At 51.0% G+C, this 24,180-nt stretch overlaps 3 protein-coding genes across 11 annotated transcripts in view; 1 reads left to right on the top strand and 2 right to left on the bottom strand.

The window, feature by feature from the left end:
* Window positions 1-15,045, top strand: part of EYA3 (EYA transcriptional coactivator and phosphatase 3) — a 43,355-nt gene extending 28,310 nt beyond the window's left edge. For all 7 annotated transcript variants that reach the window (XM_064398484.1, XM_064398478.1, XM_064398482.1 and 4 more), the window contains 11 exons: window positions 2,545-2,627; window positions 3,997-4,180; window positions 4,940-5,079; window positions 6,133-6,216; window positions 6,810-6,899; window positions 7,314-7,372; window positions 8,350-8,507; window positions 10,011-10,125; window positions 10,484-10,605; window positions 10,845-10,945; window positions 11,790-15,045. In XM_064398484.1, the coding sequence (XP_064254554.1) occupies window positions 2,545-2,627; window positions 3,997-4,180; window positions 4,940-5,079; window positions 6,133-6,216; window positions 6,810-6,899; window positions 7,314-7,372; window positions 8,350-8,507; window positions 10,011-10,125; window positions 10,484-10,605; window positions 10,845-10,945; window positions 11,790-11,870 (1,217 nt within the window). In that variant the 3' untranslated portion in view covers window positions 11,871-15,045. The remainder of the gene's footprint in view (window positions 1-2,544; window positions 2,628-3,996; window positions 4,181-4,939; window positions 5,080-6,132; window positions 6,217-6,809; window positions 6,900-7,313; window positions 7,373-8,349; window positions 8,508-10,010; window positions 10,126-10,483; window positions 10,606-10,844; window positions 10,946-11,789) is intronic.
* Window positions 12,213-18,819, bottom strand: XKR8 (XK related 8). 3 transcript variants are annotated; one of them, XM_064398497.1, is made up of 4 exons: window positions 18,463-18,819; window positions 17,720-17,916; window positions 16,438-16,985; window positions 12,213-12,616 (listed from the first exon to the last, which is right to left on the bottom strand). In XM_064398497.1, the coding sequence occupies exons 1-4, from the start codon at window positions 18,756-18,758 to the stop codon at window positions 12,569-12,571; spliced, it is 1,089 nt and encodes a 362-aa protein (XP_064254567.1). In that variant the 5' UTR covers window positions 18,759-18,819; the 3' UTR covers window positions 12,213-12,568. The 3 variants fall into 3 exon arrangements, with proteins under 3 accessions (XP_064254567.1, XP_064254568.1, XP_064254566.1); XM_064398498.1 differs by having other exon boundaries at window positions 16,519-16,985; XM_064398496.1 differs by lacking the exon at window positions 12,213-12,616 and having other exon boundaries at window positions 15,955-16,985.
* Window positions 18,820-20,128: 1,309 nt separating this feature from the next.
* On the bottom strand, window positions 20,129-24,079 carry RPA2 (replication protein A2). The gene is made up of 9 exons (XM_064398410.1): window positions 23,992-24,079; window positions 23,802-23,911; window positions 23,628-23,729; window positions 23,435-23,548; window positions 22,885-22,959; window positions 22,009-22,122; window positions 21,609-21,719; window positions 21,418-21,512; window positions 20,129-20,740 (listed from the first exon to the last, which is right to left on the bottom strand). Exons 1-9 carry the CDS (start codon window positions 24,005-24,007, stop codon window positions 20,656-20,658), a joined length of 822 nt encoding a protein of 273 aa, XP_064254480.1. The 5' UTR covers window positions 24,008-24,079; the 3' UTR covers window positions 20,129-20,655.
* Between the last annotated feature and the right edge of the window lie 101 nt (window positions 24,080-24,180).

Here is a 24,180-nt window from a genome sequence, read left to right as displayed (position 1 = left end):
GAAGAATTTTAATCTGTGCTGCTGGGAGAATGTGTGATGTGAGAAATTTCCCTGCAGGCTGCTCTCTGAAAGTATGCACAAGTCACCCCAGAGTGTGCAAAAGTCACTCCAATTGTGCAAATGCTGTTGCTTTTTGCAAAAACTCTTTGCAGACTCGCAAAAAGGAAAAATCCTTTTTCAGATTTGCTATATTTCCTTCTCAAGCAGCCCACCAAGGGTTCAGGTCAGTAGAGGGACTGGTGCCAGGGAGGTGTTGGAAGGATGGACAGAGTTGTTTCAGTGGTAATCCCTGGAATATCTGTCTTTTCTCTCCACTCAAATCAGCAGGGTGAGACTCAGCTGTACAATGGTGCTGAGCCACTGGAGGGGAATTTCAGTGCATTGTTCTGGCTTTGGCTCTTTGAAAATGATTGAAGCAAAGTAGATTGGGATTAATAAAATAGAGGAGGCAGGGGTGTAATGTCTGAGGTCTGAAATGGGGGATAAAGAAAGGAGAAAAGAGTCATGGCATCTTTAATGCAGTACTTGTGTTTGCTGGTCTTTAAACCCTTGAGGTCACGTTTGGCAAATCCTTGGCAAATATTTTTGCATGGTTCTGGCCCATGCACAGGTAAAAGGAAGTGGCCCACAGTGCAGAAAGAATTGGTTCTTCTGTGTGGTGGGAACTGTTTGAAAAAATTCTGGTATGTAGCAATGTTTAGATACAGGATTATTAAAAAGACCTGTTGGAGGGAGACCAGAGTTAAGATAAACAATGAAGTTCGTGTGAGGGAATGCCAAATCTTTTTTCTCATTTCTTAACTTCTGTAATCAATCTCAGTGGTGAAGCAGCCTCTGCAGAGTGTTACAGATAAGAATCACTTTCTGTTTCCTCTCCACAACAGTCCTGAGAGCAGTGGTGTAACAGTCTGTTTCCCAGAGAGGGCTCTGCCCTGGCTGCCTGGCAGGTTTGTTCAGTTAGCAAGGGTCTTTTCTGGAGAGCTGAGCTTCTTAGGGGCCTAGGAAGGGACCTCCTCTTAGGGTGATAAGAACCTTGATAGTTTCCATAATTGGAAGGAGCTTTATTTGGAAACTGCCCCTGTTTTTGAGCAGTTGTTTGAGGTGTGTCTGTGGCAGGTTCCTTGGCTCACACAGCTGGGCTTCAAGGACCTGTGGAGCTGCTGTAGGTCCTTGAGTGTCTTCACTGCCATTATTGCTGCTCAGTGCAGCCCTTTTGCCTTTTTCTAAATGTTTCTGGGGCTAATTACTCCCCTTTGTTTCTGCTTCCACAGAGATGTCACCCTTCATATTTCTCATCTCCTGTAAATCCTGTGTATTTCTACACATTTAGATCTTTTAAGATCTGTTTCTTTTGTTTTCTTAACTTTTTTGAGGAGTGTTTTGGATCCATTTCTCTCCAGGAGGCACCAGGTAGTATTGGTGCTTGCCATAGCACAACATACTCTCATTAAGAGTTCATGGTGGGTGTTTTCCTGGGGGAGCAGGACCTAAGCCTTCCAAAGCTTGAGTTCTTGGGGTGAATTTTGTGTGGTGGTGTTTGCAGAAAATAAGGTTTTTTCTCAGTGATGGTAAGGTAGGGAATACTGTGAATTTCTGCAAGTCTATATAAGCATCTAAAAGTGATTTTTTGGTTTTATTGTGCAGAGGAAAGTGGTTTAGAAAAGAAAATAGTTCTTGGTGGTATCTGGTTTTGTACATTCTGGTTTTTTTCCTGCTGATTTAATTATTTGTTATTATCCTTGTGAGTCCCAAAACCTCATGTTGAGGAATGTTTAATGGAGTGGTCCTGTGTCTGCAATCCCCCAAAAATTCCTAAATCAGTGGTGTTCCCAAGTGCTGCTCTAGCAGCCACTTCTGTGTTTTGGGAGAACTGAATGCAGTGACACAAAGCTTAGGAAACATCTTCAAGTTGGTGCCAGCAACTACACATCCTTAAGAATTCATTCTGTAAGCTGTTGACAGATTATTTCAGAAAGTCACATCCAAAAAGCTGTTCTAGACACAGGAATGTTGGGAGAGATGCTCACCTTCTCCAACAGGAAACTCTCTACTTCTACTATTTGGAACTTTGTAATGTTTCCTTAAATTTTAAATCTAATTAGACTAAAAATGCTAAGTTTGATGCAGATTTTTTTTTTAACAGAACTGATTTAAACACATTATGTTCTTTTTCTTGATTTATTCTGATTCATTTTCATCTGCTACTGATTGATCATCAGAATGGGACTGTTGTCCTATCAAAACATGTAGTAAAGATGTAAAACCTTTTTAATTCTACACCAATTGCTTAGCAACCATAGAGGGAGAAGGTCTTTGAACCATTGGGAAGGACTGTTTTTAAAGGTGTTCTAGCTCTTCTTTCCTGTAAACCCATCTGAAATATGACTGGTGTCAAAATACACCCAGTCCTTTTTTGGGTGTTGATAGCAGAGTGCTGCTGGAAGCACAAGTGCTGGCACATTTGCCTAGTAAGTATTTATTTCACACCTTCTCATTTCTTATGCTTTTCTAGAATATTTAATGCAGTAATTCTCAATTTTACAGCATCAACCACCAATGCCAGTCCAGTCTCTACATCCTCAACTGTTGTCAATATTTCCACATCAGCAGTAGCCAGCATCTCACAGGTAAAACTTCCTTGGTAAATTTATGTGCACCATCTCCTCTGCTTTTGTTTAACACGTTGCTCAAAACTAACATGGCAATGTCACTTCAAATGGAGCACAGTGGTACTGGGGCTGTGGGGCTCAGTGTGTAACTCAAATCACAAAATCACTCCTGCTGTCTCTTTGACCATGATGCTTCTCCCTTTGGTTTTGCAACACACTCACTTCATCTGTTTAAAGTTGTTGCCTCATCTGCAAATTGTGAGGTGAGTCTTAAAACTGAGATCCCTCCAAGAGAGATGGAGGGGAAGAAACAATTCAGCTATTTTGAGGCCTAAACCTGCAGGGAGGATTAGAGTTGGATGTTTTTTGGATGCCTTTGTTCTCCTTCAGCAAGAATAGGAAATGAGGTTGTACACAAACAAAACCCCAACCCAGTAAAGTGGATTGTGCATTCTGATGGTAGACTAGAACAAAGTGAGACAGCCCTGCAAGCTAGCAAAGACCATTTCCCCCTGCCTTTCTCCTCTGTGGGTGGTTAACTGCCATTCTGAGTACTTGGTTATACAAAGGAAGCCTTCAGTGTCCAGCTTTTCAGAAAGAGAATACAGGAAGTGTGGAAAATGCAGTGGATGCACAAAAATCCTTCTATGTTTATGCTGTTGCTTTTTAAACATAAACTTGTTTGGAACTGTAAGGGGAAAAAAATATTTTCTTTCAGTATTTCAGACCAAGGTACCTGGTTCACAAAGCCAGGCTGCTCTTCAGGGGAATCAGAAGAGCACTGTGTACCAGAAGAGTGTGATGTGGTTGTTTTGTTTTGTTTTTTTTTACTGTCAGTAGCAGAAGTTAAAATCCTCAAGCACAGCTCCAGGTGCTGAGCAATCTCCTAAATGAACTAAGTAGTTTTCATAAATGGTTGCCTTCCAGCATGCAGAATTATTGCTTGATGAAGTCAGCACATGAGTAAGGGCCATTTATCCTGTAGTTGTGCCCTCAGAGAGGCCAAGGTCACTTTCTGTCACTGTCAAATGCAAGACAAAGCCACACATCCCAGAGCACAGAGTGCACTGATGTCTTGGCATCCACTCAACTCCCCTGTTTCTGTCACTTCAGTCATTATGAATGGATTTGTGCAGACACTGGAAGCAGAGGAATGGCCCTGTGATCACTGGTCTCCTCTGCAGAACCTGCCTGTGCAGGGGCCACTGGGCAGCCAGAGCTCTCAGCCCTTTTTGGGGATGTCTTAATATGCAGAATGAAACAGCATAAAGTCAGACTGTGCTCTTGCTGGGATTTTTATTGGACAGGATATTCTAATACAAAAGTCAGAGTTTCAGAGTGTTTTCTGAATGAGGTGTCCTACCATCACTAACTCTTTTCCCAACAGGAATATCCTACATACACCATCCTTGGCCAGAGCCAGTACCAGACCTGCTACCCCAGCTCAGGCTTTGGAGTGGTGCCACCAGCAGACAGCAGCACAGAAAGCTTGGCTTTAGCCACCACCACGTACCCAGAGGAGAAACCAAATGCCCTGGTGCCAGCACGGGCAGTGCAGAGACCTTCCTCTGGTAAGGCTGGGCCTGTGAACTCCCTCTGCCAAACAGTGCAGGGGGCAGGTTGGGGAAACATCTCCAGAGGGTACCTGCAGCATCTTGGCATGCTGGGCCCAATGGGACACTTGAGTTCCTTGTCAGAACCTTCCTGAGGCCTTCCTGGTCTCACTGCTGTGCAGAGTATTGTGGTGGGCCAGCCAAACTTGTGTGCCAGAAGCCTTCTACTGCTGCCATTCCCCCTAGCACTACTCTGTGTGCCCCAGGGAGAGGGAGCTCTGAACACCTGGCTGCAGGAGAGAAGGGTGCAGGAGGTGATGTACTCCTTCTCTAAGAAGGGTGTTCTTAGCAGTAGCTGAACAGGCTCCATCCCATGTCCCTGTCAGTCATGGCCATGCTGCTTGGCCAAGGCTGTGTCTCCAGGGCCAGCATCATCACTGTTGCTCTTTTACATTCAACTGTCTGTTAAATAAAATAGACATAGTTGAGTATAGAGCAGTTCCAGGGTAGTGAAATGACTGCTGTGCTCTGGCTTTGCTCTGCAGGCAGTAGCTCTTGCAATAGCTCAGTTCTGGGGGACTGAATTGAGGAAACAGCTGTTTTGAAATGATGGGACAAAGAAATCATGGTTTATGTCCTAATCAGGGTTCAACTATTCCTGCATCCACATAGTAAAGTTGCATCTTAGCTTTTGCTGAGGTGGTTTGTGGCCAGTGCTCTATTGGTGTTTGTTTTGAGACACAAGGGGATGAGAGCTGTGTGATTTCTTTCTTCCAGGAGATGCATCCACAAGTCCTTTGCTACCAAGAGCAACAGCAAGTAAAGAGTTAGATGAGCAAGCAAGGAAAAACATCCCTGGAAAGAACAGAGGGAAGAGGAAAGCAGATACCTCCTCCTCACAGGACAGTGAACTGGAGGTAAATAGTCCCCAGCACTGGGGCTGTGGCTTTGTCTGCCTGAGCCACAAGAGCCTCCAGGGCTGAAGATGCTGTACCTAGACAGTGAGATCCTGCACCCAGTGATCTTTCCCAGCACTACCACATCCACCCAGGGAAGGAGGTTGTCTGTCTCCACTTGGAATCTCCCATGCTGCAAATTTCCCCCTTTTCTTTCACAGCAATTTGCCCTCTGCCACTACTGAAAAGAAATTGTCTGTCTCCTTTGCAGTTCCCTTTCAATTAGTTGTGGTCTCCTGTTGGATGTCCCTGAGTCTCCTCTTTGCTGAGATAAACCATCCCAGTTTCCTTAGCCTCTCCCGTGGGCTGCTGACCATCTCAAAGGCATTTTGCTGGCAACTCTCATTTCCTCACAGATCCCTGGGACCAGGGATACAGTCTGGGATAATCTTCCCAGTGCCAAATAGGTTGAGACATCACCTCCTTTCTAGCACATGTGACACACTCCAGCAGGAAAGTCACCTGCTCCACAGGGAGAGAGTGCTGCTGGCTTGTACTGGCGTCTAGTTTGCCCTCCAGCTCCTTCAGCCTGGACTAGTGTGAGGGGTTTTTCCACCCCACACGTTGGCCCAGCTCTCAGTGTCAAAGTCCTTCTGTACCAAAACTCTGCCATTCCTCATGGCAGCCCATTGCCTTATTTATAACAAAGGTTTCTCTGACAAACACCAAGGGCATGCTCCTGGTGCTCTCCAGATCACAGGAAGCACACTTCACCTCAGCAGGACTCTAAAATCTATTAGCACTCTAAGCTCTACTTTCATAGCTATAAAAGCAAGAGAAGCTTTTGAAATAGTTTGACCAAACAGCCATAGCCTGAATGTGTGCTTCTGTGGCAGTGAATAAACTCCACTGCAATGAACTGAAGAGTTGAATGTGTTCAGCCTGTAAGATGACACCTGTTGTTCATACCTGTTAAAGCATACTGCAGCTAACCACAAAATTAAAACTTGTTCCTTTATTGCAGTTCAGTGCCTGGAATGTCTCAGCTCTTACCTGTTCTTGTTCTCTCTGCAGCGGGTGTTTCTCTGGGACCTGGATGAGACCATCATCATCTTCCATTCTCTTCTCACAGGGTCTTATGCTCAAAAATATGGCAAGGTAATACTGTCTTTTCTATGGAAGAAAACCTATTTCTGTCATAAAGAATTAAATGTTAGTCTTTGGAGAAGGAATAGTTTAGTTTTTGGGGTTTTTTTAAACTCTCTATGGTGGTACTTTTAAGTTGTTGGCAGTTTGGGGCAGGGAAAGAACTAAATTTGGCTTTATACAGAGCTAGGACATGGACATGACCGACATGTCCCTTCTTACAGTGCAAGTCTGTCAGACTGGTTTCATCCTCAGTGGGAATAAATGAGGTCCTTGCACATAGGGGAAAGAAGTGGTTTTTCTCTGCCAAAAACATTGTAGATTTTTGAATGTTTTGTGTGTGCTTACTGTGAAAATGTGTCAGTCTCTCCTGTGGGGCACGGAAGTATTTGGGGTTTTTTTGTTGGTTTTTTTTTTTTTTTTTTTAATTGAGTTGTTTAAAATACTAGGGAAATTGTAGTTCACACCATTGAATGTAGCTGGAATTATGCCAGGTTTGATATACAGTGGAAAACTCTGTGCAATTTAACTGATGAGAAATTTGTGACAATTCCCTTCTGCCTGTATCCACAGTGCATTTACATTTTAATTTTGTGTTTTTCCAGGATCCAACTCTAGTGATTGGCTCAGGTCTGTCCATGGAGGAGATGATTTTTGAAGTTGCTGATACTCACTTGTTTTTCAATGACTTGGAGGTACATGGCAAATGTGTTTGAAAGGCAGAACTCCACGTTACCATGTCAGAATTACACCTCACTCTGTAATGTGAGGGCTCTGTGCTTCAGAGCCTCTTACTGCTTGTTGTAAGCACAGCCAAATCAGGGGGCACTCTTAACTGAGACGGGCATTCTGCAGCCTTCAGTGCCACAAGCTCTCTCAGTTTCTGCTGGGTTTTTGCTTGGACCTGTACAAATAAAAAGAGTGATGTTTGATCCATCCTGTATTTGCATTTCTGGACTGGTGAGCACTTGGCAGTGTGGCATGGCGTGTTGCTGTTGGGAAGTGTGAAGGGGTTGGTTTCTGTCACAGTTTCTTTAATGTGCAGATGTCAGCGTGTTTCTGGATTACCACAACATGACTTTATTTTGGGATTTTTTTGTCTTTAACAGGAGTGTGACCAGGTACACATAGAAGATGTGGCATCTGATGACAATGGCCAGGATCTAAGGTTGTACTGATGAATGTGGGAAATGTATTGCTGATGTAATCAGGTTTTGTGAAGACTTCAAATGCAGATGGGGTTAAGGGATGGAGCTCAGCATTGTGCCAGGGATGAAACCTGGCAAAGTGTTTGCCGAGGAGGATTTCTTTGAAGACCTAAAAAGCATTAAGAGTTTTGAAATGATAGTGTGAATTACATTGTCCACTGTTGAATGCTGCCTCTGTGCTCAGTGACCAGTGAGGAATGGAGAGCCAGCACTTCAGATCTCATGATGACAGCATTAGATTAGTAACTTGATCTAATGGTTACTCTAATTAGATTAGTGGAAAAAGTCCCTGCCTATGGCAGAAGAATTAGATGGTCTTGAAGGTCCTATCCCACCTAAACCATCCTGTGATTCCATGATACTGATCTTTGAAAGTCCCCCTGTGTTTTGCATCCCTCTGACAGCTTATGGTGCTCGCTATCAAACAGGGGGTGGCAGGTTTTTTACTGAGCTGAACTGGCTCATGAAAAATTCTGAGAAAGATCTGTCAGGGAGAAAGAAATACAGGGAAAGTGGTGAAGCAGGACTTGCTTTCTGCAGTTATAAACTGGTGAAGCAGTTCCTGTGCTTGTGGAGCTGCAGTTGTGATGGAAAGGCATGGATGCTGTTTGGAAGATGATGTGCTGGGGTTTATTGCTGCAGGATGAGGAAGGGGTCAGTGGGAAGGATGCTCCCTATGGCAGAGGAGTGAGCAGCCAGAGAGCAAAGGAAGCTTTGTAGTGGAGGGGGTGAAAGGACTTGTATCAGTGCAGCAGTTCAGAGGCAGCAGCAGCTGCAGCTGGGTGTCTGCATTCCCTCAGGAGCCAGGCTCTGCTCTGCAGGTGCCAAGGTGCTTGTGCAGCTCCTCTCCAGGTGTTCTCCAGCTGCTGCCTCACCAGAAATGCCGCAGCGGTTCTGCTGCTGTGGCACACCTAACACATCTGCTTTCCTGGAACAGCAACTACAACTTCTCCACGGATGGGTTCAGTGGCTCGGGAGGCAATGCCAACCACAGCTCCTCGGTGGGCGTGCAGGGAGTGGACTGGATGAGGAAACTGGCCTTCCGCTACCGCAGGGTGCGCGAGATCTACAACAAATACAAAACGAACGTTGGAGGTGAGTGGTCACCTGCACCGAGGGCTGGGCACTGATCAGAGCTTGTGGGGCCAGACTCCATCCTTCCTCAGGGCTTTGGCTTTCCTGATGTGTGGACATGACAAGTAAAGCATTCTCCTAGTGCTAACTGGGATCAAGTTTCCATGAGGGTACATCTTCCAACACTGTGTGCCAGTGCAGGCTGTGATTTATTGTGGCCATAAGGATGGGCACTCAGTCCTAGAGGCAAAGGTTTTGGTGCAGATATTATCTCTTTGCTAATTGGGTATGAAAGGCTGCCTGGCACTCTGCTCAGCAGTGGTCTGAATGACTCATTTGCCCTGCTGCTCAGGAGGGCTCATTCCTGTCTCCACAAAGTCTGCCTTTGCTCATGCCATTGTCAGGAAATAGAGTGGTCACCCCTGGGCTGTCAGGCCCACAGTTTGATATGACTTAGATTTCTCTCTCTCCACAAAGTCACTTAAAGCCTTCTAGTTTTGCTTCCCTTTCAGCTCCAAAGCAGTCATAATCATGCAAACCATAGTGAGCAAATGGAGATGAATTTTCTGTTTAGTCTGAATCTTGGCATTGCCATCCCTGAAATAGGAATGTTACTGGAGCAGCTCACCTGGTGGGGTGGCTTGGCCTGGTTGGTTGTGTGCTTGGGTACCCTTTGCCTACACAAAAACCTTGATAAATATTTTCTAAAATCCAGGTGTTCAAAGCTACAGCTTTCAGCCTTAAAAATCTGCCAGTATAGCTCTGCAGTTCAGTGTGCTGCAGTTACCTGATTTCTTGTAGGGGGGATCAGACCATGATTTTGTATTTTGCTTGTGGAAAACCTGGATGCAGAGTTTTTCAGGACCTGTGGAAAGCCACATGATGAAGCAGCTGTCAGTGCAGCCTGCTGTGGGTGCCTCTGGGGCCTCAGTGTGGCAGAAGGCTGGAGTGAGGGGGCTCAAACATCAGGGATGGAGACTGGAGAGATGTGCAGGCTCCATGTGCTCCTTTCTTGCTGTGTTTGCTGTCAGGAGCAGAATTGGGCTCCACTTCTGTCTGCTTTTAATTCCAAACTGGAGGCTTGAAGAAAATGGTATCTAAAAGCAATTAAAAGAAGCGGGGGGGTAGTAAAAAAAATGTAAAAGGGCTTAAAGTGGAAAGGGTCCTTGGAAAGCAGAAAGTCAGAGAAGGAGACTGTAGGAGTTCCTTCTCCTGCTCTGTGGCCTTGGACCACTGCTACTGCAAGTGCTTTGTATGAGAGAAGTGCCTTTGCCTGCATCCTGAGAAACGCTTTGAAATAATCACAGCTGAGAGTCTGCCCAGTTCCCATGGTCAGAGTCCTGGATGGATGTCTGGGCTCGTCATGTCACTGGGAGCTGGTTTCTTTCCTTGCTTTGACATGGACAGTCCAGCTTCCAGAGGCCTTCAGTTGTGCTATTTATTGCAGAGCAGGCAGCTGGTGCACTGGGGGACAGCCCTCCCATGTCAGACTTGGCAGGCAAACACATGTTCCTCACCTTGCAGGCCTGCTCAGCCCACAGAAGAGGGAAGCTCTGCAGCGCCTGAGGACTGACATAGAAGTGCTGACAGATTCCTGGCTGGAAACTGCATTAAAATCCCTGCTGCTCATCCAGTCCAGGTATGGAACCTGGAAGTGCATGTGAGGCTTTCTCAGCCCTTTGTGGCCCTGAGGTGCAGCACTGTGCTGGGCACTGCCCCTGTCACACTGCTGCAGTGACTGAGGCCAAGAACTCCACCCTGTGTTTCTCTCCTGCAACACCTGTAGTTAGCAAGGTCCCCATGCTCACCATTGATTTTTCTGACAGGGAATTCTGCCAGAAGCAAACAAACAAAAATTGCAAAACCTTGTCCTAAAATGCCTCTTGAAAGCAGGACAGCAAAGCACATGGCACCTGGGGAAGCTGATCAGACTGCCCAGAGCAGTCCTGGCACCACTGCCTGTAGATGTGCTGTTAGAAATGTTTTTCTTCTTTCAGAAAAAACTGTGAGAACATCCTGATCACAACCACCCAACTGATGCCAGCTCTTGCCAAAGTTCTTCTGTATGGATTGGGCGAGGTGTTTCCCATTGAAAATATTTATAGTGCTACAAAAATAGGTAAGGCATTGTGCCAAGCCTCTGGCATTGTGCCATCTGCTGAGGATTAGCTGGGGTCTTTCCATGGGGCAGTGCCATTTCTGCAGCTGAGCTGTGATCCACCTGGTGAAGGCTTCTAGCCTCAGGAGCTGAGCTGGGTGCTCCCCCTGCCCAGTAAGACAAGGAGTGTTTCTGTACTGGGAGGAAGGGACCTGTTGGGGCTCTGTTTCTCTCTGCCTGAGGGGGATTGTCTCTGGCAGGTAAAGAGAGCTGCTTCGAGAGGATCGTGTCACGCTTTGGGAAGAAGGTGACGTACGTGGTGATCGGAGACGGGCGCGACGAGGAGGTGGCAGCCAAGCAGGTGGGTCTGACTGCAGAGGGGCAATGCAGAGGGAAGTGCTGGCAGGCTTTCCCTACAAGGACTCTCCTTCCAGGGCTGAACTCTTCAGGCCAGGGCAGCCAGGAGCAAAGTTTGCCTTTGATGCAAGAGATCTTCCACTGTGTTAAGATATGGGTGGTTTTCTGCTCCTGGGTGTTTAAAGTTTCTCTTTTACCATTGTTCAAGATTGCATATAACACTGTTCCTGTCATTAGTGTCTTAGTATAGCCTGTGGGGTGTAGTATGTTGAAAGGTTTGACTCATAATCTTGGAAGTCCCTTCCACCCTTGTTGATTCTGTGGTTCTGATGCTGATCATAGCCTGTGACTATCAGGATATTGCAGTTTCTCAGGAGTGTGGAGGAGTCAGGGCTCAGGAACAGCAGCACATCAATACAGCACCTGTCATTAGGCTGAATTACAAACAAGGAGCAAAGAGATTGATTGATTTGGACAGGCCTGGATGGGTTGTTCAGTTGTGCTAATTAGTAGTGGAGTGCAAAGATGACTGTCAGGACTTTGACTCTGCAGGCGTCACACGTTCTGGCATGTGCCAGAGCTGTCAGCCCTGGACAGGCATTCCTGGGTGCAGCAGCAGCTCACAGCCAAGGTTTCCGTCGTGAGCAGCTGACAGTCAGTGCTGGTGCCTGTCACACACAGCTGTGCACGTAAGATGGGCTCCAGATACAGATGTGCATGTGGCTGAGCTCTGTCCTGAGAGTGGTGTGCTCAGAACCACCACACTGCACAGCCCTGCAGCTCCACCCAGCCTGCTTCCAGCTCAGCTCAAATCCCTGCATAAACCTGACTGTCCTCTCCCTTCACAGCACAACATGCCATTCTGGAGGATCACAAATCATGCTGACCTCGTGTCCCTTCACCAAGCCCTTGAGTTGGACTTCCTGTAAGACGGAGCAAAGACAAGACTGCAGCTCCTGCCAGCCCTCCCCATTACTGGGGGGACAGAAATCTCACATGTTTGGGGACTCACTTTCAGCTTGATGAAGAAAACATGCCTAAAAGCAAACTGTACAATGGAATTTGACAGCAGGTCGTTCCTCGGGAGCACGGGCCCTGCCAAGTCCAGAGGTGTCCTGTGAAGAAGCCCTGGACTCAGCAGAGCTAGAGCTTGTCTGCAGAAGGGACTTACAGAGCCAGCTGAATGCCTCTGGCCTCCAGAGGGAGGGGCCATAAAACAACAGATTTATGTGTAAGAGCCTTCTTCTTTCTATTCAGCTTAGTTGTAGAACCCAAGTAAACACAAAAATTTATTTTTATAGGAAAACGCTGATGGCAGAGCTTAAACCTCCCTTGTTTTGCAAAGCCGAAGAGCTGTGGGTTTTTTTCATAGGAAATATTAATGAAAATGTCAAAAATACCTCTATTGCTGTAAAATGTGTCCTCTCTCCTTTCCTGGATGTTCAAAACAGTTAATTTATTACAATGTCCTTATGTTATTTCCTCAGTGTGGGATTACTGGAAAATATAAAGGTAAGGGAATGCTTCTGGAATATGTGGTTCTTTGTAGAGGCAAGTATTGGTGTTCTGAGTTGATCCCAGTGGCTTCTAGTCAATGTGTGCAGAAGCCCTTTTAGCCAGCAGGAGATCACTGGATTCCAGCCTTTGTCTGGACTGTAGATCCCACAGATTTTCCCTGCAAAGAAAATGGAAATCGCCTGTGAACATCAGGTACAGCAGACTGGTGCAGACTGCTCAGATGTGAACTGAGTCCTCACCTGGACTAGGAATAATCTAATTCCTAAATCCTCATGAATGTTGCAGAGAAGACTCTGGCTATGTATAACCTTCACCTCTGTGTTCCTGACCCTATTTGTAAGTTCCTTTTAGTAGAATCAGATTCAATTTTCTTACATTCTTTGCATTAGCCTAACTACATAATGACAAACAAATGCCTTGTTAAGAGGGACTTAATTTTCTAAGACACTGTGACTTGGCAGCATGGAGCACTTGGGAGGGATGGTGATGCTGATTTTTCTGCAGCTGTCTGAGAACAGAGGCTGGAGTCAGTGACCTGCAGCTCCCCTGGCCAGGAACAGTCAGCAAGGGACTGGGGCTGGCACAGGGGCTGGTTTCGTGCCAACTCAGGCTGTGTTTGGTGTCTCCCCATCCACCCTGATGGCACCAGATCAGCAGGTGCCCTGAGGACAGGTGTGTGCTGTGCCCCAGAGCCTGCTGCTGCTGCTCCTGCAGGGCCAGACCTGTGGCTGCACCCAGACCCCTCCAGATCGTGGTCATCAGCCCCACGTCAGCCACCAGGAGACTGGGCTGAAAGTCTGTCACTGCAGGGAGTGGCAGACTCACCATTTGCTGTGCCCGTACAGGCAGGGATGTGTTTCCTGCATTCCTTTCATGGCTTTAATTACTGAGGGTTAATTTCCATCAGTGCTGGGCCAGCTTTGCACAGGCTCTGCTGTGCCCTGGGAGCATCTGTTCCTGGGCCAGCTCCAGTGACCACGGGGCAGAAGGTGCCTGGAGCCAGGGGTTTGGATACCCTGTACTCAGGCTCTGGACCTGGGAGGTTTATTTCACATGGTACCAGCTCCAGTTTCCCTTTGAGTTTGGTTGGTTTGGGGGTTTTTTCAGATTAATTAAATTGGAATCAAAGGTGATTCTCTTTCTCCAGGGTGGTCACTGGAGTCAGGAGTGATCTGCTTTCCATTCAGCTCCTGGCCAGGTGTTAGCCTTGTGCTCTGATCCTGGGTGGATACTGGGTCTGTGTATGTCCCAGGAACATGCTGTCCATGTGGGAGCTGCTCATCCAGTGAGGAAAATGAGGAGTCTGCTGTGGGTGTCACTGGGCAGCTCAGCAGAGGGAAAGGTGTTGGGCTGCCCTGGGGACAGACAGGCTGTGCTGGGAGTGCTCAGCAGTGGATTTGGAAAGGGAAGCAGGACCCAGGGCTGTTCTCTCTCTGCACCAGATGGAGAGCCAAGGTGTGTTTGCACCTGTTCTGAGGCAGCTCCAGCTCCCTTACTGGTGGGTCCATAGAGTCCAGTTCCTCTGGGGTCCCTGTGAAGAGCCAGGGCTGTGGTGAGGAGCAGCCTCACTGCTCCCAGGGCTGCAAATGTCACCAGAGGATCAGGACTCACTTGTAGTCACAGGAGAGTCTGTGCTGATGCTGAACATCCTCAGCCCATCCAAAGGTCTCCTGTAAGCAGGCTGGGGAGCTGTCCCAGCCTGTGCCGCAGCCTGTTGGGAGCATTTCTTGTACTCCAGCTGGCTGAATTTGGGATTAAAACCTGTGCCTTAAGCTCCCACCAGCGGCACGGCCGAGCAGCCCTTGTGCTTTGCTGCCTTCAGAAGCAGCTGAGCAGAGCCGTGCTGAGAGGGGCTGGGTTTGCCCAGGCACTGGCAGCAGGTGCTGGACCTGCAGGCCTGAGCTGCCAGGCAGCTAGCTGTGCTTTGTGTTTGTTTACTTCAAATGTTTTAAGGAAATTTTAAGATGTTGGTAAAATTTTAGCTGAGTGTGGAACTCGCAGCCACTGACATTTCATACTGGTATTTATATGATGTTTCCTTGAATGTATGTAAAGTACTTTTATAACAGGAGGTTGATGGTACATTTCTGTGTTTGTTAATAAAGGGGTGACCTGGCTATTTTATTTTTTCCTCTACTGGCTGAATTTAAGCCTTTTTCTGTCTCTTTTGAGGCAAGAACAGCATCTCTCTCCAAGCATTGATTTTCTCCTCTCTCTGTCACCAGTTCAGCTACAGTCAGGTCAGGGGTAATGGGAGAGCAAACCTGAACACCTGAAGGACAGTCAGCCTGCAGGCCCAGAGCACCTGAGCTCACCTGGGTGCTGCTGGCTTCCCCTTCAGCTTCAACACAGCCACAGAGGCTTTAAAAACCACCTGATCCACTAATACTTGTTGCCTCCAACAGCCCTGGGGGAGATGTCTGTGCTGGCACTGGTGGGAAGCAGTAGGACCCTGGAGCCCACAGGACCTTTTTGGCTCTGCTATGAGGGGTGAGCTCAGGTGCTGTGGGGCCTTTGCCTGTTCATGGTCTGTAATGGGAACTGTCCTGTGAACTGGAAAAAATAATAAAGTCTTTATTTTCTATAGTCAGTGCCTCAGCCTGTTCTCTGCCCCCAAGACAGCCCGAGCCAGGCCTGGCAGCACCAGCAGCATCAGGGTGCCACAGGTCACAGTGCAGCCACCAGAGCCCCCTGCTGCTGGGGGGCAGTGGGGCAGGGACCTGCTCCTGGGCCCTGCTGAGGTTTCCAGGGCAGGCACATGGTGCTTCCTGCACAAAACGTTCCCTTCCCATTTTCTTTTGCACAAGGACCACCCCTGTCCCATGCTGTGCTGCTGGCCGTGGGCAGGGCTGAGCTGCTTACAGGAGCAGCTGTGAAACAGCATTGCAGCTGCTCCTGCAGCTGCATTCCAGATGCCTTCCCTGGTTTGGCAGTTTCCTCCTGGGATGGGCTGCTGGGAGGGATGTGATGGAGACGGGGGGAAGGAGGCAAAGGTCAGTGCTGTGGGCAGCCAGGATGTGCCACAGCTGCCAGCTGGGCAGCAGCAAAGGGCAGGGGCTGGGTTTGGGCACTGAGTTGGGGAGTGGTGGGTGTCTGTGCCCAGCAGCTGGCCCACACTGGCCACACCAACAGCCACCAATGGCTGAGAAATGCTGCGGCCAACTCCAGCCTGCCCATGGTCTAGGGAGCCCTGCCAGGCTCTCGTGGTGGCAGTGGCAGCCAAGGGAGCATGAGGTGTCCATAATAAGCTGGAAGGCCTGAGCCACCCTGCAGCCACTCCTCCCAGCACAGGCCTCCTGCCCCATCCCCCCCTGAACACAGTGATAACAGGTGAGCTTTGACCTTAACAGGAAAACTGACACGAGGAGGAAAATCCTGGCTGGAAAAGAAAGGTCAGATAGCCACAACCATGGAGGAAACAGGTCCTCCCTGCCCCAGCACCCATATCCCAGCACAGCAATGGCAGCAGCAGGCACAGAAAATAAACCAGTGCTCTTGTTTCCATTTTTCTTTTTTGAAAAAGATACTAATAAATAACAAGAAAAGTTAACAGAGCATTGTAGCCAGATGCTACAATGTGCTGGACTCACCACAAACACCATGGCTTCCCCTGAGGGTACAGCCATGGGAGCCATGCTGAGTGCCATGGGACTCACTGGGTGTTTCCACCTCACCCCTGGTTTCTGCCAGCTCCCTGCAGCTGTCCAAAACAACAGCCTGGGGGGCACAACCAGGGGTACACCAACATGTCTACCTCCCCATCATGTCCCTTTAGAGGAGCTGCCCTCAGACAGCAGACTCCACAGCAGCAGCCCCGTTCAGGAAGTGCTGCTGTGGTGGCTGGGACAGGGAGAAGTGGCTCTGGGCCAGCCACTGCATCCGCCTGTTGACAAGGTCTGGCTCCAAAAAGGAGCGAAACTCCACCCCATCCCCCCCTCCATGGGCATCCACCTCGTCGTATCTGCCCTCCTGCCGCACCTGCACGTTGGGGTGCAGCCACTTGTAGTAGGTGACCCTCAGCCCCAGCCCCAGCAGGTAGCAGGGCAGGGCTGCACTGACCACGGGGAGGAGGTACGAGTCTTCCTCAGAGGGAGCCCGGCCCCAGAGCCAGGCGAGGCCCAGCAGCGTGCTGTCCACCAGGATGAAGCCGTGGTAGATGATGCTGCGGTGCAGCGTCCTCCCCTGCGCCACGTTGAACCAGCTGAAGTAGAGGATCACGGCCACCATGGCCCGGTACAGCTGCTCGGGGCCGGCTGACTCCATGAAGTCCGTGCCCTGCAGGCTGACCCACAGGAACATGGCCAGCCACACCAGTGGGAAGTGGACGGCCACACCGTAGGGCCAGAGCAGGGCGAAGAGGGCCACGGCCAGGATGCGGGGGCAGATGAGGAAGAGGTTCCACAGGAAGTAGACGATGGAAGAGCCCAGGCTCAGCTCGTGCTTGTCCTGCAGGAAGGAGCGCAGGGACTGGTGGTAGTCCAGCAGAGACCAGGACACACACAGGAACGCGGTGCCCATCCCCAGGCCTGCAAACACACAGGTGAAAATGCTGAGGGGCATCAAGGGCTGGCCCAGCCTGGCTCAAGCCTCTCCCTGCCCACCACTGCTAAAATGAATTTTCCCCCAGCTCACAAAGCAGCTGCTGTCAGGGTCAGAGCATCAGCAGCTGCAGCTCTCCCCTGGCCTTCTGCCCTCCCTGAAGACAAGGAGGCTGGTGCCTGGCCTTGCTCAAAAGATGAAGAAATGCTGGGATTGAACAGCCCTGCAGAGCTCATCTCTCAGGCATGGAAGCCCTCAGCCCACACAGGCAGGTGAGTGCTGGCTCCCACGTTGTTGGGCTCCCCATTTCCCTGCAGTGGCATCTGTTCTCCACCCTGGGAAGGGCACCACAGCCCCTGCTCACCTGTGCTTCACCCATACCAACATCAGCACCTCCCTACTCCTCAGGAGTGCCTGATTTCTCACCTGACCCTCAGCCTCTCCTGGGGCTCATAAGAGAATAGCCACAGTGGTCCCATGGCTTCAACCCCCCTATCCTGAGCTCAGCATGGACCATTAGGGCATGTGTGTGCAGCACAGGGGTCCACCCTATAGTGTGACACATCAAAGGAAGGAGTGACATGGGAGCAGAATGACAACAAATGTCTTGCTGGGTCCCCCAGCCCGTGGACAACCTCTCTGATCTGCCCAACCCAAGCCCACTCTGACCCCAAGCCTGCACCTCCACATCAGCCCCCTCCCTTGGCCCCAGTCCCCTCACCCTGGGAGAACTCAGCCTTGTTTGTCCGCAGGATAATGTAGAGGAGCAGGGTGAGCTGCGGGGTGTTCTCCAGGAAGGTCTCGAAGAGACGCAGCATGCTGATGTCGTGGGAGATGAAGGCCATGTGTCTCTGCTCATCCTCCTCCTCTGCCTTCGCCCAGCACACCCTCCAGCCCACCTTCAGCGCATAGAGGCACCTGTGTGGGGACCAGCGGGGGGTGAGGGGCCACGCAAGGCGCACACCTTGGTCCCCACACTGCCCTGACAGGACAACAAACTCCTGACAGGACAACAAACCCCTTTTTTACACCCAAACCCCTCCTTCCCCCTGCCCAAACCACACACCACAGCAGCCACACGGTGCCCAGCCACGGCTGAAGTGCAAGTGTAAAAAACGGAGCATCGATCTCAGCAGACCTGCCTGGATTATTCCCTTCCCGCGGCTCGGCCTGGCTGCTCCCCTCAAGGGCCGGGAGCACCGGGGCCGTGACGAGGTTTCGGGGCGCTGCTCCGTTTGCCTGGAGGGCAGCGGCAACAGCCCCGGAGACAGAGCAGAGTCCGAGGGAAACTTCCCTCGCTCCCACCGCCCCTCTCCATCCGGCTCCGGCCTGCCCTGCGCGGGAGCCTCCCGGCCCCCCGGCACCGCTCGCCTCCATGCCCGGGAGGGGCTGAGGCAGCCGGGGGAGGCTGGGGCGGAGCGGGCCCCGGCGGCGGGCGGGAAACTCGGTGTGGGGCTGCCGTACCTAAAGAAGAAGCCGAGCTGTAGGAGGTGGAGGGCGGCGAGCAGCGCCCCGGGCACGGCGGGGCGCAGGGCGGGCGGGTCGGAGCGCAGCCAGAGCCAGCTGCAGGCCTGCGCGGCGGCTGAGGCGGCGGCGAGCAGCGACAGCGACAGCGCGGCCCAGCCGGGGTGGCCGCGCCGCGCGTACTGCGCCGCCACCCAGCCGTCCATGCACAGGTCCAGGGTCGCCGCCGCCGTCCCCGCCGCCGCCAGCGCCAGCTGCAGCGGCCCGAACCGCGGCGGGGCGGTTCGCGGAGACATCGGGGCCCCGCGGCCCGGCCCGGAACCGGCGGTGGCGGCGCCGGCACGGGCCGGGCCCGCCCCTGACACGGCCCGCCCCGGGCAGCCCCGCCCCGGCCGTGTGACCGCCTTGGGCTGTGTGTCTGTCCCGGGCTGTGTGTCTGTCCCGGGCTCTGTGACTGTCCCGGGCAGCCCCGCCCCGGGCTGTGTGACTGTCCCGGGCTGTGTGTCTGTCCCGGGCCGTGTGACTGTCCCTGGGCTGTGTGTCTCTCCCGGGCAGCCCCGCCCCGGCCGGGTGACTGTCCCGGGTGGTGTATCCACCCCGGGCTGTGTGACTGTCCCCGGGCTGTGTATCTGTCCCGGGCTGTGTGACCGTCCCTGTACTGTATGACTGTCCCAGGCTGTGTGACTGTCCTAGGCTGTGTGACTATCCCTGGGCTGTGTGACTGTCCCGGGCCGTGTGTCTGTCCCGGGCCATGTGTCCGTCCCTGTACTGTATGACTGTCCCGGGCTGTGTGACTATCCCTGGGCTGTGTGTCTGTCCCGGGCCGTGTGTCCACCCCAGCTCCACTCCCGCCGCCGTTGCAGCCCTGGCCCCAGCCAATTATCCTGCTCTCCTGACCGTAAGCAATTCCACTAATCTTCGCTTCCAAAAGTCCTCAGGGCTTTTCTTCCTAACCTGCACACCTCCTACAAAAGGAAATGACAGTACTTTTGGCTTCTAGATATGCTGAACTCCACAGGCAAAAGTTCACCTGTTACACAGCTGCTGCATGATTCAGCACAGAGGTGCACCACGGGCTACAGCTGGGCCACCGAACCCAAGCAGGACACTGGGACTTGCCCCAGCAGTAATCCTGGCAGAGCAGAGCAGAGCAGAGGCCCTGGCTCTCCCTGCCAGCCCCGTGGACGTGGCCACATCTGCCTTTGCAAAGGGAACTGCCTCTGCAAAGCCAGGTCCCTTCATGAGTCCTAGGCAAGAGCTTAGAGCTCCTGAACACCCAGAGCTCACCAGACTGGGAGCCCTCTGAACCGAGCCTTACGTGCACACGCTGCCATTCCAGCAGCCTGTGTCCCTGGGCATTCAGCAAGCTGCAGTGCAAGGACAGGTCAGCACAGCACTGAACAGCAGAGCAGCTGTTTTGGTGGCAGAAATGGTTCTGGCCCTATTTGGAACACTGATACATGCTGTTTTCTTCAGCAGTACAATTATTTGCTTTCTTACTGGCCAGATAGTTGCTTCAGTTTGAACCTTCAAAGTGAAAAGCTGAGGAAAAAATAAGAATAGTTAAACTGAAAGTACGAGCTGTGCTTTTATCCCCAAGTTTTGCCAAGCAGTTTTCTTCTTGAAGGCAGAGAAGCCTCTAGAGTCACACATGATGCAAGGTGTCTCAAGTTAACATTTTATTGGAAAAGTTCAAAAGCTCTAGTTAACAAGATCAGCTCTAGTACAAATATAGATTTTAAGTGCACAAACTAAACAATACAAACATCTTCTCATGATTGCTGTACATCAGTGGAAGATTACTCTTGGCTATCCACTTTGTGAAGAAAATGGAATGGAAGCTGAGTTAGGACAAACAGCTGTAGAAATAAAGGACAAATCATAAAGAGGCTCTTCTTTCTACCAGGCACTCTCTAAGGAGCCAAAACAAAGTGAAAGCTCTGAAGCTTTGAGGAATTCAGTTTTCCCATGTCTGTTTATACTTTCAGTCACATGGTCACAGCATAGAATCAGGTCCAATTACCAGCATCACATACGTTCTGCTCATCCTTGAATTCCAAGGAGCTGGCATTCACCGAGGAACCAGGGCTTCTCACAAAGAGCAAAGGGCACCCTCCATGTAACAGAGCTCAGCAAGGTATCTTGAAATACGGACAAACATTTGCTTGGAACTAAAGTCAGATGGAAGGAACTTTACTCGGCATCCGTTGACTTATAGTGATCATCATCCACCGTGGAGTAGATGTGTCCCTCGCTGCTGAGGAATTCCACAGCCTGCCTTGAAGAGAAACCCCACAGCTGGTAACTACTTAGCAATTAGTCAGCAAAGGGAGGTAAATCACCACCTTCTGATTTACAGAATTCCCATTTGCAGACCCCATCCCCACAGTTCCCTCCTGGCAGCTGCCAAGGAAAGCTCTTGGTGTCTCTGTCCCGTGGGCAGTGTAAGTGACACAGAAAGTTTCTCCAAAGCAATGTGCTCCCCCTGAAGCCCAGACTCTGCTTGAGTCACCACTCTGCACTTCCTAGGTAGTACCCACCACTGTGCTCCAGAGGGGACAGAACATACAAACATCATGGAAGGTAACTTAAGTCTCAAGATGCTATAAGAGACAGTGAAGTAGAATAGAACAGACTATTCCTAGATTGTTATCAGTGTGCAGAGAGCAAGGTAGTCTTTGAACAGGAGAAATGCTACTGAGGCACTGCAGTACACTGCCACTGAACTGATAAACAGCCTGTTTTGAAAAAAGCAGCTCCTTGTTCTGAAAGCAAGGAGCAAAGCAACTGGCAACAGGGCAGTGAGTCTTTCAAAGCTCTGGCTCCCGTGCTGCTGGGACTACCTGAATTACCCACCCTGATTCACAGCTGAGTGTCTGGGCCTGTCCACTGTCCTCTCTGCCTCTGGAAGGACTGCCTGGATTTCCACAGCACCCTTCATTCCTACACACTTACTTGATTGTTGTCATACTCATACTGTGGAGCTGGAGCTTCAAGTCCTGCAGACTCATCCCCTCTGGGACACGGCAGCTTTTGATCAAGTTCAGCACCTGGATGAGCAAGAACCACAGCAGATGACATCAGAGGAGCCTCAGATGACATCAGAGGAGCTCCTGCTGTGCTCCCAAAGAGTTGCTGGCACCCACCTGGCTCTGGTGTGCTGTGAGCCCATTCACTGGCAGGCTGCCACCTCCTCCGTAGCCCCCCATGTCACTGATCCCAGTGGAGGAAAATGACTGTGGCACTCTTGATGCTGACTGGAATTGGGAGAATCAAAGCACTGTGGTTACCCAGGCTGCCCAAGCCTGCAGAGTTAAAGACTCGCTGTTATTTCTAAGCCAGTAAGTAAAAATAGCTCCTTGTGGAAGGAGATTGCAATACAATCTCTCTCCAAGGAAGCCAGGACTCCTGTTACCCCTTCAGTGTTGCCCAGCTTTAAACTCTCCAGCCTCACAATGAGGGAATTTTCCCAGTGAAAGGTCCCTCTTTGGGAGATCTCCTGTCACCCAGGAAGGGCCACGATGCAATCAGGGTCTCTGTACATACCATAAGATTTTTTCTGAGGATCATGTGTGCATTGACAATTTCCAGTATGTGTGTGGTGAACTCATTCATGTTTTCCAGAGGCATGATCTTAAATGCTACCAAGCTCTTCTTATTCTTTCAGAGGAAAAAACCAAAACAAAACAACAAACACAAAACAAAGAAAACAATTTACAGCACAGCAACACAAAGATGCATGACAGCCAACCCAGCCATTTCCTCCAGGAGTGTGGGACAGCAGTGGGGAGAGAGCTTCTCTGCATGCAGCTCATCCAAAACCTTCTGCCCTAAATCTTGTGCTGGTTTTGGCCAGGGTACAGTGGCATGGGCTGGTTTTGACTTTCCTGGAAACAGTGTTGGTAACACAGGGATGTTTTAGCCATTACTCACCAACCCCTGCACAGAGCTAAGGGCTTTCCTGCTTCTCACACAGCTCCACCAGGATTAAACTGGGAGGGGACAAGGAGCTGTGAGGGGAAACAGCTGGGAGCACTGCCCCACGGGAGAACCCAGACCAGGCAGTGTCATGCTCAGTTATAAAACTGGTCAAAGAAGGAGGAGGCACACCTGCCTGCCCATGGGAAGTGTGGAATGAATTCCTTGTTTTGCTTTACTTATTAAACTGCTTTTATCTGAACTCATGGGTTTTCTCACTTTGACCCTTCTGATTTCCCCCCATCCCACTGTAATCAAGCAGGAAATGGGGGAGGGATGTGATTTTGAAAGACAATGGACACAGAGTCACTCTTTCTAACCAGCTGGGAATTAAGTGCACCTTGCCTTAATGCACACACACCATTATTTGAATATCTGCAGCACATGTGCTGTGTGAAGTGCTGCAATTCCTACAGGACTCACACACAGGTCCCACGTCCTTACCTGGAAGGACCGAAGGTGGCCAGCTACTTTAACATAAGTTCCTGGAGGTACCACAACGTTCTCACCTCCTGCCTCCTAACACAGAGGGAAAACCAGAGGTTTGCTGTTTCACGTTTCCATTTCTCAATTGTCACAATAAGCAACTTAGCAAAGCAGGCTCATCTCAAGCAAGCACAAACAATGTGCATTCCTGTGTTGTGCTAAGCTTGCAGTAAGGCAGTGAACATCTGCCTGATAACCCTCCCAAAACTGTTCAACTGAACTCAGCTACACTGAACAGGCAGACAGTCATTACACCACCAATGACCTCTGCTACAGCAGCATCACCTTTGGATGACCCAGGAACATGTCACCCCTAAAATACTTTCCAGAAAAGCCACACCTTCTCTACTCAAACAGCCCTGTGAGAAGTAAGGAGCTGAGTATTGAGTTGATCAATGATCTTATGGGTTCCTTCCATTTGAGACACTGTATAATTCTACAGCTTTTCTCCACCCAGTGCTCCCCAAATCTGCTAAAGAAGCCTGTTCATAGCAAACCCAACGCTTACATCGGTATCAACCCACTGCCTGACGTCCATCGGGGCTGCTGTCATGTCGTCTACCTTGTAGAGGATGTTGGTGGGCGCCTTCTCGGCGTGCCGGACAATGCCCACGACGGTGACCTGCGGCGGGGGAGGAAGGGTCACTCGGGCCGGCCGCGGGCGCGCCCCGGCCGCGAGCGCCCGGCTCCCCCCTGCCCACCTGCGAGATGTCCACGTCGCAGATGCGGAAGGTCTCGTCCACCTGCTCGGCCGCCAGCAGCTGCGACACGGTGCAGGGCACGATGTTCTGCGAGCGGCTCCGCTGCAAGGGGCGGAGGGGCCGTCAGAGCCGCCCCCGGCCCCGGGCCCGGCCCGCGGCCCCCGCCCGGCCTACCTGCTTCTTCTCCTGCCCGCCGGCGGGCGACCCGAACCCGCCCGGGGACTGCGTGTAGCCGCCCGGCAGCCCCGCGCCGCCCATGCCGCCGTACCCTCCATCGAAGTTCCCTGAGGGGGGAGAGAGAGGGACCGTGAGGCGGGGGCACAGCCCCCTCCTCAGCGCCGCCGCCCCGGCCCGGCCCGCGCACCGTGCCCGCTCCACATGGCGCCGCTCCGCCACTGCCCGCGCGCGCCGCGCCGCAGCGCTTCCGCCGCCCGCCGCCCAACCCGCGAGCGCCGCTCCGCCGGCCGGCAGCCAATCGCGTCCCTTCGCCGTCCGGCTCCGGCCAATAGAAGGAGACCGCGGGGAAGCTGCCGCCGCCATTTTGAGAGCGGGC

Source organism: Passer domesticus, chromosome 24 (genome assembly GCF_036417665.1).
Source record: "Passer domesticus isolate bPasDom1 chromosome 24, bPasDom1.hap1, whole genome shotgun sequence".
Lineage (NCBI taxonomy): Eukaryota > Metazoa > Chordata > Aves > Passeriformes > Passeridae > Passer > Passer domesticus.
The sequence above is the reverse complement of the archived record's forward strand: the minus strand, read 5'-3'. Positions and strand labels throughout refer to the sequence as shown.

What these genes read in the sequence shown, in the direction of transcription:
- RPA2 (XM_064398410.1), bottom strand. An exon ending in GCGGGCAGGAGAAGAAGCAG is followed by an intron (nt 23,730 to 23,801) that starts GTAGGCCGGGCG and finishes CGCCCCTTGCAG; the next exon opens with CGGAGCCGCTCGCAGAACAT. An exon ending in GGCAGTGGGTTGATACCGAT is followed by an intron (nt 22,960 to 23,434) that starts GTAAGCGTTGGG and finishes CCTCTGTGTTAG; the next exon opens with GAGGCAGGAGGTGAGAACGT.
- XKR8 (XM_064398496.1), bottom strand. Translation starts at nt 18,758, where the DNA reads ATGTCTCCGCGAACCGCCCCGCCGCGGTTCGGGCCGCTGCAGCTGGCG. An exon ending in CAGCTCGGCTTCTTCTTTAG is followed by an intron (nt 17,917 to 18,462) that starts GTACGGCAGCCC and finishes GTCCCCACACAG; the next exon opens with GTGCCTCTATGCGCTGAAGG. An exon ending in CAAGGCTGAGTTCTCCCAGG is followed by an intron (nt 16,986 to 17,719) that starts GTGAGGGGACTG and finishes GTGTGTTTGCAG; the next exon opens with GCCTGGGGATGGGCACCGCG.